This window comes from Barbatula barbatula, assembly GCF_947034865.1.
Source record: "Barbatula barbatula genome assembly, chromosome: 5".
In the NCBI taxonomy this organism is placed as follows: domain Eukaryota; kingdom Metazoa; phylum Chordata; class Actinopteri; order Cypriniformes; family Nemacheilidae; genus Barbatula; species Barbatula barbatula.
The window spans coordinates 11120197-11136219 of record NC_136769.1 but is presented as its reverse complement, the minus strand read 5'-3'; the positions used below and the strand labels follow the sequence as shown (position 1 = coordinate 11136219).

Genomic DNA, 16023 nt, shown 5'->3' with positions numbered 1-16023 from the left:
TTTAAAGAAGCATCTCTTTCTTATAATCTTTTTTTTTTGTGAAAACGAAAGGTTCTTCAGATTAAAGAGGTTCTTTCTAAAACCATTTAGACAAAATAAGGTTATTCTATGGCATTGTGGATTGTAAGAGTGTGCAATCAATTTACTGTGAACATTTTCCTAAATTATACTGAACACACTTTCACATACTCGTTGTTTGGGAAACACAACTGTATACTAATTTACAGGTGTGACTCGAATTGTCCAACTGACAAAACAAGCAACTGAAGTCAAACACTGTTACATTCTTGCAATATCGCTGAATATATCCAGTAACCAAAGCAACTGAAAGAAATATTAAACATGGTGATGCTAATTACATCATTATTCTACATCACAACGTCATCCATCAAAACTGGACTCTCACATACTACATTTTAATTGACATAGTATGAACCATAAGAGTAATCACATCTTTATAGGATTTCCTAGTCCTGCAGTTAAAACTCTATAGACCTATGGTGAACCGAGTCTGCGAGGAGGGGGCCGGATTGTGAGGGAATCCTTTGTATGGCATGAAGTCATGACTGATGAGATTGGTGCCAGCCACGGAGAGAGCAAGAGAGGCCCCTCGGAGAACCAGAAAAACACGCAAAGGGAGCTAGATTTAGGACAACCGTGCTCCCTTCTGAATGTAAAAGAACCAACATAATCCCAGGGGCACCCCTCTAAAGAAACAAACAATTGCACATTCAGTATGCCAGATGGCTGGTGAAACCAAAAACCCAACAGCCCCAAATATATGATTAAACACAATCTGCCCAACCACCCCACCTTTATCTACCAAAGGAACAAGGCCCAGTTGCCCCTAAGCTCTTGCATTATTAAGAGGGTGTGCGCTTCTTCACCCTAGACCAAAATCCTTCCATTATTTATACCGAAGGACTGAGTAGGATTCTAATAGGCATATAGGATTTCTCGGTTTGTTGTGCAGGCCCCGTCAAGTGAGGGAGGCTTGGAGTGGGTGGGAGCAAGTGAGCGGGCTATAAATAGATCTAGCTCTCTGACTCCGTGTGGAGGCTGACAGAGGATGCGCTCAGCATGCATAACTAGTAAAGGTAGTACGGAAGAATTGTTGTGCCTGTGCACTGTCACAGGCTGAAATACACTGGCAGCCATTTGACAGACCTGGTAATGAAAATGTGTAGGCCTTGTCTGTCTGTGGAGAGCTCTAGGTGAATTCTGGTAGAAATTTCATTCTCATTCGAGCATATGTTGTAAGATGCAGACTTTGGGTTTTTTTGAGAACTCCAGCCAGTATGAAAGTGTTGTGTAATGGAAGCTAGAATGGGCGTCGGTTATATTCCATGGCTCAGGGCAATGCTGAATTACTGACTTGGAGTGTACATGAGTCAAAGAAACACAAAGAAACGTTTGTGATGTTAAAATAACTACTCCAAAATATAAAGGTATTTTTTATGCTGTAAGACAAATTTCAGTTTTAGTTTAGTAAAAATTGTCACCCAAGTTGTTTTTGTTTTGTTATGTTTAGAAAAGTAAAAACAGTCTCTAACATCACTCTCTTGTTCGTCAACGTCTTCTACATGATGTATGCCCGCTTCTTCAAAATGCATGCAAATATGTGGTTACATAATAAAACGATGCCTTCAGCTTCCTTTCGACTAAGAGTTACATCCAACGCTCGCAGAAAATATTGCTTTTCAATGCTCACCAGCCCAAAGCGATGCATTATTGATATTTCGCTCCTATCTCTTTAAATGGGATTGGTCTGTTTTGTGTGCGTGTGCATGTGAGAGAGAAAGAGACAACTAGTGGGAGGCAAGCTTTGTGTGGAGAAACAGAATGAACGGGCATTAGATGCTGTTATTTTGATCCAGGCCATTCATTCGCTTGTTTATTGTCGATTTCTAAGCACATATGTAGTGATATCATCCGGCTGTGGCATCGGGAGAGGTTTACACCTCTTGTGGCAACATCATCACCTCCGCAAGGAAATAACGGGCAGGGCTGCTGGCATATTTATTTATTTTAACCTCATGCGTCCTGCAACGTTGTGGGAACCGCGATCGAGCCGCGCAGAGATGTTTCACTGATCATGGATTAATGGTGAGCTGCATACGAAAGAAAGGTAAGATAACCGGTCGTTATTCAATGCGATTGCATGTTTTTGTCAAGCCTATGTGGCGTTTGACGCAAAGGATAGCCTACACGCTCGAGGATACAGCTACTGGTAATAACAAATGTCCCCGGGGAACAAACCGTGATAGGATGAATATCAATAGTGCTGATCTGAAACAAAAACGGAGAATCCTTAAAACATTATTATCGTTCGGCTCTGGCCGTGTCTCAACACCGAGAGCGCTACCTACCTAGACAGCATCGTTCCGGGGCATTTTGACACGCGCCGATTCCTATCGCGTCTGGGATGCTCGGAGAACGCAGCACGCATCCATGACGCTCTTAACATGCTGTCTAGGTGGGCAGCTCGGCAGGTTTTGAGACGCGGCCATTGTCTCGCTCATGTGATGCTGAATATGCTTCTCATGTCCATGACGTCACCTGTCCTTCTGAGGCATTGTGAGGTAACACGCAAATGTTTGGCGTGATAAACGACGGTAAACATTTACAGAATTGAACAAGGCCGCCGTGGTGCTTGTTAAATGTTCACACAAACGCACGATTCCGCTCTTGGCGCCAATGTCGCCCCTCTGTTTGATACATATTTGCAGTGTTACATGACGTTGGGAGTTTAATGTGTATCTTTCAGAGATCAAGCTTGTTCACGGAAAGCACGTGGCAAGACACACCTCTCGATGCATTGCCTCGACCGGATGTCTTCACAAGTCTGGTCAGGGATTGAATGTCTTAACCTGTAGAAGAGTATTAGGCCTGCTATTTGGATTCAGCGTGTAAAACATCACAGTTACTGTGTGTGTGTGGGAGAAAGCAGAGCTACTATACATCAATAGCTACATTACGTAAGAGATGCGTTAGGTTGTGGGTTTGAATCTCAGAGGGCGATTCGCTTTGAATAGTCTCTGGCCTTTATTGCATTTGCTTTTAAGTATTTTAGTGATTTAATTTAGATCTGCACGAACCCCTTTGACATTGACCCAGGCTATTTTCCTATGTTTTATATCAGACAGCTAATATATCATGGATAAAAGTGAACACTCAGAGTTGACTGTGTAGTTTGCACTATCCTAACAGAGACGAGAGCCTCCTTCTATAGTTTTTACATGGCAGGATTATCAGTCTTTCTAGTTTGTCAAGCAGAGAGAGAGAGAGACATCGACATCCTGTTCCTGGTGGGTTTTTCTCAATGAACACCTCAAAGCGCCATGTTTTATACTTTATTCCCTTTTTAAACATCTTTTTCTTTTTATGACTACTGTCTGACACATGAGACAACATTTGTACAGCATTGAGAGCCACAGTATCAAATATCAGCAATATAATATTTATAATGGATCTATTGATTATGTACAATCTGGAAACAAGCATCATGTTTAGTTTGCAATACTATCAGGAATTCCAATAATAACCCTTAATAATACATTTACTGTCCATTTTTATGCCGTTTATCAATTTACAGTAGCCTACATTTCACCAGTATGTGTTTCATTGAATTCAACCCATGATTGTATTATCACTATTCTCTACAAGTTGAGCTAAAGAAATAAAACAAAAACAGGTCCAGATTATTTGTCACGTCAGTATAATTTCTCAAAAGGTAGTGTGACACTAATGCTCTATTTTCAACATTGCCCCACTTACAAACTTCTTCAAAAGACTCATTTGAATTTCATCTAACTTTCAAAACTTAATTTCAAATTCCACGGAGGAAGTCTCAGAAGTGCTCTTTAGCCACATCTCAGTTTGAGAATACTAGATTGTGGGGTTGCTTTGAACATACAGATCCCTCTTAGAAGGAGCACGGGCAACTCTGACCCTTCCGATGAGATTCTACTTTCCCATCTCCCCAGTTTCCTCTCCTCCCAACCTCCATCCTCTGTGCATGTCAAGAGTCACACACATCTTTATGTGGCAGAAGAGCAGGGCTCCATTCTTCCCTTGTTTAATTTTGTAGAATTTGCATGTTTTGTCAGTAAATCCATCTAACATGTATAAGTATGCCGGGCCTGTTGGCAAAATGAAAAGGAGAGGAGAAAGGCCAGCTGCTGTATTAACACTCCAGAAAGTTTGTTTATATTGTGTTTTCCTCTCCTCTTATGTCAACTGGCTTTCAAAAAATATTTTCTATTAAAGCATGTGTGTAATTGCAAAGATGTCTGCCATAAACAGATGCAAGCAAATATGCTGTTTAGCTTCTTACCATTATAAGTTATTATCACAGTAACCTGTTACCACAGTAAGTCTGGGCTGCAAAAAGAGCGAGTTAGAAATAAAATATAAGAAATATAAATATAATTTTTAATTGTGTTTTTAAAGAAGTACAGTAAAACAACATGTGAACCACATGTTGTATTATAATATATTCATTTCATACTGTATTCTGAGTTGTGTTGTTTTCTGTGTTTTGTACTCTTCTGTGCTCTTTTGTACTCTGTACTCTTTAATAACTCATGTACATTTTCATTCATAATTGAATTGAAGGTCAAACCCTGCATGAAATGACTTTTGGATATAGGTTCAATTACCAGGGAATACAAAAACGGATACTTAAATGCACAGAGTATAACTGTGGATAAACTGTGGATAAGTTTTTGATCATTAAATGCTGGATAAGTATGGTGCTAGAGGCCTATGGCTGACATACACAAATATGTAATGGAGGAATCACAAATAGTTGATATAAAAGAACAAAATGTGAACAATTTGTTCTGTTTCAGGTAAAGTACTGTATTCTCCAAGATTTGGGAGAGAAAAAGACAGCACTCATTACAACTAGAGGAAGACCATGTTTTTCACAATTTTTCAATGACCCAATATGAGTGCCTATGGGTTTATTAAAAATGCAACATATGGACCTTTAACGCATGAGAATGAGCTAAACCTAAATCATTAAGTTGGTATCTTTATATATTTTTCTTTGAGAATTTAATTAAAAAAAGAAGTTCTGTATGTGTGGCACCACTATATGGAAACGTATAAAGGCCCTTAGCATGCTTACCACGTCCTGTTAAAACCCCCCGATTATTTAAGAGGTTCTTTTTCCCTTCTGTGTATCCAGATGAACTCTCATGAACCCATCTGGATAGCAGCCATGCCCCTTCCACGTCCTGCTCTCAACTGCCTTCAGATACTGTGCTGCTTAACTGTGACGGAGACTGGCCACTTTCCTCTTTTAAATGCTTCCGCGGGCAACAGCTGAACTGATTTGTTCTAGTTCTAGCACTGTTTTTCATTCGTCAAGTGATTATTATTTGAATCTTAAGTTTTTTCAAAACATTTGCATTATAGTATATAGACAAACAAAGTAGCGTCACTGCTGTGGTATGTGATCTGTCAGATATTTGAGCCAGTGGATTTTGAATGCAAAGTTTTGTGTTATTAATGTTTATAATGAAAAAAGTCATTATTGTTTTGGCGAAAATCACCATTAACAGGTCTAAATGTGGTTAGGCCAATGGTCCTTACACAGATGGTTTGCTTTAAACTTCAAAGTCTGTCATTACCCACACTGTAAGACATTTCCCAGTGGAACACTACAGCAGTTATTATCAAAATTGCATGTCATTAGTGTGTTAAAAGCAATTATGTAATACTTTTTTATGTATTAAAAGCCATTATCATTACTAACTGTCTTGAAAACTCGTAATTTTGAGAAGAAGTGGAGGGTAAAGGCGGCATATGGATGGTGCCTTGGCAAACCTCCACCACTCCTTTCTTGGCTCATATCTGGGTACAGAGAGTTCCCATCTTACCCCGTCCAGAAAATGTCAACAATCCTCATTTTTTTTAATCACTTGTTACTCTCCATAGAAAAATCGCTACAGCTGTTTTGACAGCACATTTCTCGTCCAGTGAGTGCCTAGAGCACAGAGAGCCCTTATTCAGTCAGTTATCGAATGGTTCCATTTGTGACTTTTATTATTAACTCCTAACTGCATTGCCTACACAAATGGCACATATCGGTGGGCCGGATTGCTCCACTGCAGTGCTGAAGTGTAGTATGATGTGCTGGCTTACTGCTGTACATGATCAGGCACTTCAGTAGCTCTCCTTGGTGCTGAAGTTGCACAAACAGGTCCTTCCACAAAAAGCTCTATATTCTATTCACTGGCTCTTTATGAATTACTCATACATGACTGCTTTCTTAGATTTACCAGTATTTTGTTCTTTGCAGTCTAACAATTGGGCCTGTAATGTATATCTTAATATGCACTCGTTAACTGCAGCTCAAATGGTAGAGTATTGTGTTAGCAGTGCAAAAGATTGTGGGTTTGATTCCCAGGGAACACACATATTGATTAATAAGTATAGCTTGAAATGCACTGTAAGTTGCTTTGGAAAAAAAGTGTCTGCCAAAAGCGCAAATGTGATTACAAATATTAAATTATATGATGCGCAAATGAAGACAGTCCTTGGTTTCTCCGATTTTACTGTGGTATTATTCTGTAGCGTCTATTCTAGAGTTCTCAACAATGTCTCAAACTGTCTAAAAACAGAAATATCAAAATGAACTTTTCTTATAAAATTGTGTCCATGTATTATTTTTGTAGCTTTGTATGCTTACAGGATGTAAACAATTGACTTGTTTTTTTATTTTAGGAAAGGCAAAAGCTGATAGTTAAATAAGATGAACTATGACCGATCAGCCTGTGAGGAATAACCTTTTCTTATGGGTTAATGTTTAGGCCATCTAAGATAATGCTTTAAAGGGGTCATATAACACGGCTAAAACGAATATGATTGTTTGAAAAGTGAGGTGTGCTATGATTGGCTAGTTAACCAGAGCATAGTGTTTGGTTGAGTACTGCAAGCGTGTGACGGAAATGTAACGCTTCTTAACCATATTCGGAACATCATGTTCCAAAGCAATTGTACTGACAGGTACGCCCACCTTAGTCAAATCATACCAAGAACTGAGGTAGATTGGGGGGGTGGTGGTAACACAAGGCATTGCTGGCAGGTCTGGGCGAGCATTCGCTTTCGATAGAATGCATCTTTTGTTTTAAAAAAAACTTTAAGTTTTGCTTATACATGCATGGGCAACTTATAACACACCAAAGACACAGAACAACACGTATTCGCAGCATATGACCCCTTTAATAAAAGTCTCTAAAAGATTTTGCACTAACTGTCATATTTTCCCGCTGATATGCTGTAACCTTAGAAAGCTTATAGATCTCTTGTGTGGGGCTGGATCAGGGTGGGGTTTGTGGTCTGCCCTTCAGAGTTTGGTTTCCTGGAGAAATTAATTTGTCGTGCTTTTAGTTTTCCTGCGCTGTAAAATGAGCAGTGCATTTGCATTGCTTTTACATACATTCGGTTTATCCTGTAAAGTCCAGCGGTGGCATAATCAAAACACTGACATGCAAATTACATTTTAGTTTTTCTTTAGTTAAATTTGTAGACTTTTAAGTGTTCTGGATTGACCCGTGTATTGTGTTTTACTGCATGAGCATTTGAGCTATTGAGAAAAATGTCTCAAAGCCAACAACACTCATTGACATTTTACACTTGAACCTTTAACACGCTGAGCACGCACACCTGCATGCAGGTTGTAAGGTGGAATGGGGTGAGAAAAAGGCAGCTCCATTTCAGAGCATATTCTTTTCTTTGCTTCCTGCGAGACATGAAACTTGTCACAGGAGTTGGTTTGCATTGCTTAAAACTGGTTAAATGTCAATGCTGTTTCAGTGCTGACATTGTTTTCTCTTGCTTCATTCAGACAAAGCAGCAACACTACTAAATTACATCCTTATTGTCTGAACGGCATGGAAAAAAATGACTTGAAGTCTTACTGATGCATTTAGGAAATCCTACTACAATTATATTTTTTAGTTCTCACTAAATTGAAATGGTTAGATGTGTTTTGAAGAAGTCATTTATTATTTTCATTTGTAGGCCTATTGTGCATTTTTCAGCCACAAACAATTAAGTTAATGAAGTATTTAAGTAAAATTAAGTAAATAACTTATGAGCTGTAATCACAATTGTGCACAGTGTTTCCGCAGTAGTGTCCTTTAAGCACTATTTTCACTGTCATCCTAGATTTTATTGCATACTTTCACACCCTCCTACACTCCTCACCCCATCAAGAGCCCTGCATTCAGCAAATGAGCAGTGTCTTGTATGGCCGCCTTAAAAGGGCAGTAAATCGCTTTCCCGAACATTCTCCTTCGCAACTCCCTCCTGGTGGAACATTCTTTCTAACTCAGTCCCGTCAAACACTTCCCTCACAACATAAAAAAACGACTTAAAACCCACCTCTTCTGTGAATACTTGACAGACAAATGAGAAAAAACTAAACTAAACCTCTCTCTTTCTCACAACAGGTATTGTTCTGTCTTTTGTTGAAACTAGTAACTTGGTATTAGCAACTATTGTATTATTGCTCCTGTATGACATTTTGTTTTATTGCTCACTGAACACTGAATTGGATAAAAGTGTCTGCTAATGACTAAATGTAAATGTATACTAATGTTTTAACTCTATACACAGGCTTCCAATGCTGAATATGTCCACTCCCAGCGACCTCAAGTCTCCCTGCGTGACAAGGAACGGTATGGTCAAGCTGCCCCCCCAGCCCAACGGCCTCGGTTCGGCCAGCATCACCAAAGGCACTCCAGCTGCCAAGAACCGCCTGTGCCAGTCCTCCTCTGTGCCCACCATCTTGCCTCCCCCCAGCCTCCCCTATCACCTGGAACCCCTGCCCACAGCGGCCTCACTGCTGGGTCCTGATCTGGACACAAGCCCTGTGACTGCCATCAAACCTCCCCTAAGGCAATTCTCCAAACCTCTGCTCGAGAGGCAACTGGTGTTGGATGAGAAGGTGCTGAACCGGCTCTTATGGTACTTTACCACGGCAGAAAAGTGCATTTTAGCACAGGTGTGCAAGACGTGGAGGAAGGTGCTCTACCAGCCCAAGTTCTGGGAAGGCGTGACACCCATCCTGCATGCCAAGGAACTCTACTCTATCCTGCCCAATGGAGAGAAAGAGTTTGTTAGCCTCCAGGCTTTTGCTCTTAGAGGCTTCCAGGCGTTCTGTCTGGTTGGTGTCTCTGATTTGGACATTTGCGAATTCATCGACAACTATCCTCTGTCGAAGAAGGGAGTCAAGTCTGTCAGTCTTAAGAGGTCGACAATAACAGATGCAGGACTTGAGGTAAGAGTCCAGACTGTGTGCCATATTTAAAGGAACCAACATATTTCCTTCTGTGGTTTATAAAAACATTGCATTTCAACATTATTTTCATTTTTCACAAAAGACCTCGTGCAGCCTTTCCTTTCCGTCAAATTTTATGAGAAATAAACACATTCCCTGTTTTAGAAAACTAGACAGAGTTTTCAAAACTGAGCCTCTTTTAACCACGGCCGGGTCCAGGGGGGACACATCCAGCTGACAATTAAAATAATAAAAAATGAAATACTTACCATAAAATACTTGTTTGTATAATCTATTAAATAATGATCTGTAATTTTTTTACATATATTCTTGCATGACCTATGATTATAAATCTTCCCAACTACAATATATTAATGCCCCCCAAGTCGAGCCATCCCAGTACCAGGCCTGCTTTTAACTCAACACGCTATCTTAAAAATGCCTTTCATGACTCAAGGCAACAAACAGGATATGACACGAAGTTGACTAAATCATAAAACTCGACTGTAGATAGTCCTTATAATGTAATTTGCCGCCTGCGCAAAATAGTTCAGTATCCGTCAGACAGACCAGTAATGTCTTTTCAATGCATTTATTTGCCCATCGAGCAGATAAAGTGACATTTTCATGCTTATGACTAACCGTGACTAAATATTAGCTCAGAAGTGCCCAACGTACATGGTTAGAAATAATTGTTTTGTGAGAACATGCAGGGATGATCGCTCTCATCACACTTGTTTGAATGCTGTAGCTATTCTAGGACTGGGCTTTTGTTGCCATGGTGAACTCTCAAATTGTTCGTGACGGCATCCAAGCATTTTCCCCTTCAGATACATAAAGCAGCATGTGCAGGGAGGCTTTGGTGCTGGTTCCGTCGGTGCACCTCAGGCTTGTTTGTGTGGACAGATATCACAACACAAGGCATATTAGATCATGACCACGTACTAGATATAACAGCAAAACTCATTAAATTGTTTTTCCTTTTCTTAGGCATTGGGCTTTTAATTATAAGATTTAAATGGAAAATGTAAACGTTAAAGAAGACTTGCACAAAGCTCTCTTGCTCTTTTTTGGCATTGTAACTAGGTCAGCGGAGTCACAATCCATCAATTGTAACGTGTCCGAATGCATAAATGCTTGTTGTTTATCACAAGAATTGGGTCAAACATCCAAGTGGGCATTATTTAGGCCATAGACTGCATAGGTTTTTAGGACATCCTTACATTGAATACACAAACACTTCTTATGTGGTTGCATTAGAACGGCTATACATCTACATAAATGATGTTAGCAATTGGAATAAAGATATGAATAATATGAAGGACTCATGCCATCTTGCATTTTTTAGGTGATGCTGGAGCAAATGCAAGGCCTGATGCATCTTGAACTATCCGGCTGCAATGACTTCACAGAAGCAGGCCTGTGGTCCAGCCTGAACGCCCGGCTGACCTCTCTCAGTGTAAGCGACTGCATCAACGTGGCTGACGACGCCATCGCTGCCATTTCCCAGCTACTTCCCAACCTGTCGGAGCTCAGCCTGCAGGCCTACCACGTCACTGACACGGCCATGGCCTACTTCACCGCCAAGCAGGGCTACACCACCCACACGTTGCGTCTGAACTCCTGCTGGGAGATCACCAACCACGGCGTGGTCAACATGGTGCACAGCCTGCCCAACCTAACCTCCCTCAGCCTGTCGGGCTGCTCGAAGATCACAGATGACGGCGTGGAACTGGTTGCTGAGAACCTGAGGAAGCTCAGGAGCCTGGATTTGTCCTGGTGCCCACGCATCACTGACATGGCCCTGGAGTACATCGCATGTGACCTTCACAAGCTGGAGGAGCTGGTTCTGGATCGGTGAGTAAGCGAGGGAAGTCACAGCTGAAATCTTGCTCATGTCACTATTACAGAGCTTCAGTTGGTTGTGGTCGGATGTAGTGCAGAGCAACATATGAGACTGATAGTTTTGATAGCCTTTTTAAGATATATTTTGAACTTCATGGTTTTATGGACAGTTAAGGGATGACAGAAAATCATGCAAGTTGTCAGTTAGAGAGAGAGAGAGAGAGAGAGAGAGAGAGAGAGAGAGAGAGAGAGAGAGAGAGAGAGAGAGAGAGAGAGAGAGAAAAAAGAGAAGAATAGAAAGTGGATCATGAATCAGGACTAAGCGACTGTGAACGTGAAACATTTTTCCTTTGTGTTTTTAAAAGGTTTCACGTACACACAACAGTGTTATAAAAACAATCTGCATATACACGGATTTAAAAAATGAGTTTAGACCCTGTATTATGCATGCCATGCCAGTGGATGGCGATGTTGCACTGAACAGAAACACTAAATGCCTGCGCCCATACCGTGTTTTAAGCTAAAAGTGCTTTTAATACACTTTATCGGCATGTAATGAATGTGTTTATAGTTTACGAGGCCACAGCTGGTTGTAGTGGTGCAGTGAGTCTACTTTTTGCTGGAGAAATGTTATGTGTATTAATTTTGTTCTTTATATTATGTATATGTCAGGCAGCACAGACATACAGCATGGAGGCCACCAGTATCGTTTTGGCAATAATTTACGGTTCTCACTAAATCCTTGGTGTTGAGAGTCTGACGTCATCACTTGGCCGTGTTTTTTGGCAAGTTTAGGAAGCATAGGTAGTTTAGATGGTAAGAGTTAGGTTAGGCTCAGGTGGTAGTCAGTGGTGCCCCAGAACCAATTGTTTTACTTTTGTAGTCAATGGTGTCCCAAAAAACTCAGTTGCTACAATTTTTCCAAATATCTTTCTTTGTGTACAACCAAACAAAGAAATGTATACAGGGTTGGAACAACTTGAGGATGAGTAATTCATGACAGAATTTTCATTTTTGGGTAAACTATCCCTTAAACCCTTGTGCTGTGTTCAAAACCATTTAACACTTGTGGAGTTCTCTGGTCAAAATGACCCGAAAACAACATGAGGGTTAAAAACTTGTTGGTTGCTGGTTGAACAGTTATATGGTGGGGTCAATTTAGCATGATCCCTTCTCTATTTTGTGTAACATGAATTAAAGTAAAAACTCCACCAAACATGAAATAAACATATGGTTTCAGTAAAGGCTTTGTATTTGTATTGCTCAGTCTAGATGGGGCTATGCATCTTTTCAAATGCAAAAGGGGACTTAAGAACTACAAGAATTTATTTCGGGGTAAGTTATTGTTTGCTTATAGAAAACAAAGTCTGACATAACTCTTCTGTATTCAGGTGTGTAAGGATCACAGATACAGGCCTTGGTTACTTATCCACCATGTCCACTTTGAGAAGTCTTTATCTGCGCTGGTGCTGTCAGGTAAGCAGCAGTGTTCAGCATTCAGCCTGTTCAGCCAATGAAGATGTGTCTCATTACATGAGAATAAATGACCATATTTGTGTCCAGGTGCAGGACTTTGGGTTACAGCATCTATATGGCATGAGGAGTCTTCGTCTTCTTTCTCTAGCAGGTAAAAACTTATTTTATAGTGCTGATAACAGTGTGGAACGGTTGTCAGTGATGAAGTACCATCAGCAAATTACACGGTTATGTTTCTGTGAATACCTGAGCTCAGTTAATCCATTAAAAACAGACAATGCTGTCAGAGTATAAATACATTGGTTTGAAACAAAAAATAATAATTCATGAAGTTAATGAACACATAACCATGCTGTCTTTAAAGGAACATTTGACTCAGAAATTCCTATTATGTCATCATTAATTCACTCTCATGTCTTTTAAAACATTTATATGACGATATTTAGAAGAATGTCTCAGTCAATGTGGGCCACTGTTGTTTGGTTACCAACGTTCTTCAAAATATCTTATTTTATATTCTGCAGTTCATACAAGTTTGAAATGACATGAGAGTAAGTAAATCATGACAGAATTTTGGGGTGAAATACCCCTTTAAATAAATCTGTTGTTACACCTGGCTGGTAATCACTTCATGTAATGCAAATAATGGCGTTGTCGTAACACATCATTACAAACGTTGAACGTAGGTGTATGTCTGCATTTGTATTGAACCAGCTCTCATTTGCTCTGTCCCAGGCTGCCCTCTGCTGACCACTACTGGCCTATCAGGCCTGATTCAACTCCAGGAGTTGGAAGAGCTGGAACTGACCAACTGCCCTGGCGCCACAGCCGAACTCTTCAAATACTACTCCCAGCATCTGCCGCGCTGCATGGTCATCGAATAGAACGGGCGCCGGCACATCAACAAAACTTCCTCCTTACAGACTGATGATAAACCCAACTTCATCCTGAACCCACGGGAGAACCGAGAAAATGAAGTGGAATTTTTCCGGAGGGGTGAAAAGGGATCACTGACTTGGAAGGGCAAGAGAGGTTGAAACGGGGCTCGACTGATGAGCGAGAACGAAAATGTACAAATCGTCAGATGCTTGATCTTTCATTTAACAACATGAGCCCCCCCACACATACATGAAACATGTTCCTCCAGTGAACTCAGAGACTGGCTTTCCTGTCTCATCTTTTATCTTGAAGTGAAGAAGGTTTGTGATGCCTCATATCTGAGAAGAGGTAGAGAGAGAGGGGAATCAAAAACTAAAAGGGAAGGTATGAGTTAAAGGAGCCACCGCAGGGTTTTTTAACGCGGTTTCTCGCTTCCTTGCGTGGTGCTGCCTCTTCATCTCTGTGTCTTATTAATGGAAAATTATAAGAACTTTAGAGATGATCAGCTATGTAGATTTCACATCAATACTACTCGATTATTGTCATGCCGTTGTCTTTTTCTTTAAATCTTATTTTTTTAAGTATTATTTTTGATGATGACTGAAAAACGTATGCGACGGACACTTTCAATAAGATGGGAATCCAGGTACAGACTCGATAGGTACGATTTCGAGAGGAACCAGCATAGTCAGAAGGTTATTTTTAGTCCCAGCAGAATGCTCTTTTCCAGGTATCCAGCTGGAAAGAACTCGGCTTCGACATTTTTCCTGTGGGACTGTGGTTTGTACATTAGATAGCTTTTTAATTCATCTGTTTTGTTTTAATTCCACTTTGATGTCAGTTGATATTAGTGGTTTACGTGCGGGTTTCAATATTAATCCTGATTCAAATGAAGATGAGATCTCAGAGTGATCCCATGATGCATTGGGCTCGCATGACGGCTCTTCACAGACTGAATCTGCACATGGATGCTTACTTGTCACCAGGCCGAATCATTACAAAAGCGACAGCATGGCAGTTCTATTACAGTACGGGCACACCGTCACCTTTAGCCCAAAGTAAATTTTAAATATACAAGATGAATACAGTTTACAGCCATTCGTGGTGAATGCAGACGCAGGCTGGTGCAAACATCCCACACAAGCTTATGACAATAGACTCATCTAGTTGTTTTGTTTGTAGAATGCTTTCCCATTAAGCAATATCCATACGCCATTATTTCTTTACGCAGGGGAATTTACAGAAACTTGCCGTTTATTCCAACCGTGACCTCTACCCACTCAATCCATATCAAACCCTGCGTTTGTCCTCTCAGGAGTTTATCATGCTGCTCACTTCATCTGGTTCTGTTATGCTGTCGAGCTTTAGGTAAATACTGTCCACCAAGTCTCAGATTATGGCCAACTTGAATGACAACATCCTTATTTTTTTTATTCTAAGCGAATTATTGTGGGCATTAGTGGAAAGGTATGGTCTTGTAAGTGTTTTTCGGGAAATTGTACAGAATTGAATTCTTTAGATCGATGACTAATGGGGTCTTCAAACATACAGCTAATCTCTGTCCGAAAGGTGCGTCACTTAATAAAAGTCCCTTTCCCTCTGGCACAGATGAGGGCAGAAGAATTCCAACATTTCCATTCTCAAAGTGGACACTATCCCACCCCACCCTAAATCCTGTAGGCTATAAAGATAAGAGACTATATCTGCTACACTTACACAGCTGATCTTTCCTCGTGTATATATTGGCCTCTTTAATTATGGGCTGGCGGCGTAAACGGCCCATTATCCGGAAAAGACCCCGGGTGGTGATTTCACCACCTTGTGTAACTTTATCTTTTAAATCGTGTATTTGCGTTTACTTACGATTGGTAGCGGGTTTATTTATTGACATAATTGCACATGTTTATTTATTTATTTATTCAACTTATAACAATTGTTTGTTCTGAGGTAGGGGAAATGTTTTTGAACGAAGCAGTGGGCGCAGTTCATTTGTGAATGAAAGCCAGGTTTGTTTTGTTGATGAGGCTGCATATTTTTGGTGATGGGCACGGTTGACCCATCTTAAACCCTGCTGGCTCTCTTACCCTTGTGACTTGTTTCTAAATATTTTTATTTTTGTTGTAAAATGGCCGTCTGTTGAGAGACACCGTCATCAAGTGATTTGGGATTGGATGATGAATATTCTACACCAGTTCACATGCCTGAGCTCACTTAACCCTGCGTTCGGTTGCTCCAACGTTGTTACGGAATACATGCAGTATTTACAGTCAACGGGTTGTCTTGCAAAGAAATGAACAGCTTTTAAGATCCCCATCAAAGAGCTTTTCATCCTTAATGTATCCATTGATAACAAACCAGAACCATTTGAGATGAAATACAGAGTGAATAATTATTAATATATCACATAGTGTTCGAGGACATATATGAGGATATTGTATTAATCTTGTATAAAAATCATTTTTCATGTCAAACGCCTTTCTCCTCTTTGTATGGAATGAGATTTTATGCGTGTGGGATAAACATGTTTT

General features: G+C 40.4%; 1 protein-coding gene across 2 annotated transcripts; it reads left to right on the top strand.

The window, feature by feature from the left end:
• Positions 1–1810: 1810 nt before the first annotated feature.
• Positions 1811–15963, top strand: fbxl16 (F-box and leucine-rich repeat protein 16). 2 transcript variants are annotated; one of them, XM_079455690.1, is made up of 6 exons: positions 1811–2128; positions 8632–9295; positions 10644–11152; positions 12532–12616; positions 12704–12767; positions 13352–15963. In XM_079455690.1, the coding sequence occupies exons 2-6, from the start codon at positions 8639–8641 to the stop codon at positions 13498–13500; spliced, it is 1464 nt and encodes a 487-aa protein (XP_079311816.1). In that variant the 5' UTR covers positions 1811–2128; positions 8632–8638; the 3' UTR covers positions 13501–15963. The 2 variants fall into 2 exon arrangements, with proteins under 2 accessions (XP_079311816.1, XP_079311817.1); XM_079455691.1 differs by lacking the exon at positions 1811–2128 and adding an exon at positions 8415–8465.
• The last annotated feature ends 60 nt before the right edge of the window (positions 15964–16023 follow it).

Coding starts and splice junctions, on each gene's coding strand:
- fbxl16 (XM_079455690.1), top strand. CDS start 8,639: ATGCTGAATATGTCCACTCCCAGCGACCTCAAGTCTCCCTGCGTGACA. Junction 9,296..10,643: donor TAACAGATGCAGGACTTGAG/GTAAGAGTCCAG, acceptor TGCATTTTTTAG/GTGATGCTGGAGCAAATGCA. Junction 12,768..13,351: donor TCGTCTTCTTTCTCTAGCAG/GTAAAAACTTAT, acceptor GCTCTGTCCCAG/GCTGCCCTCTGCTGACCACT.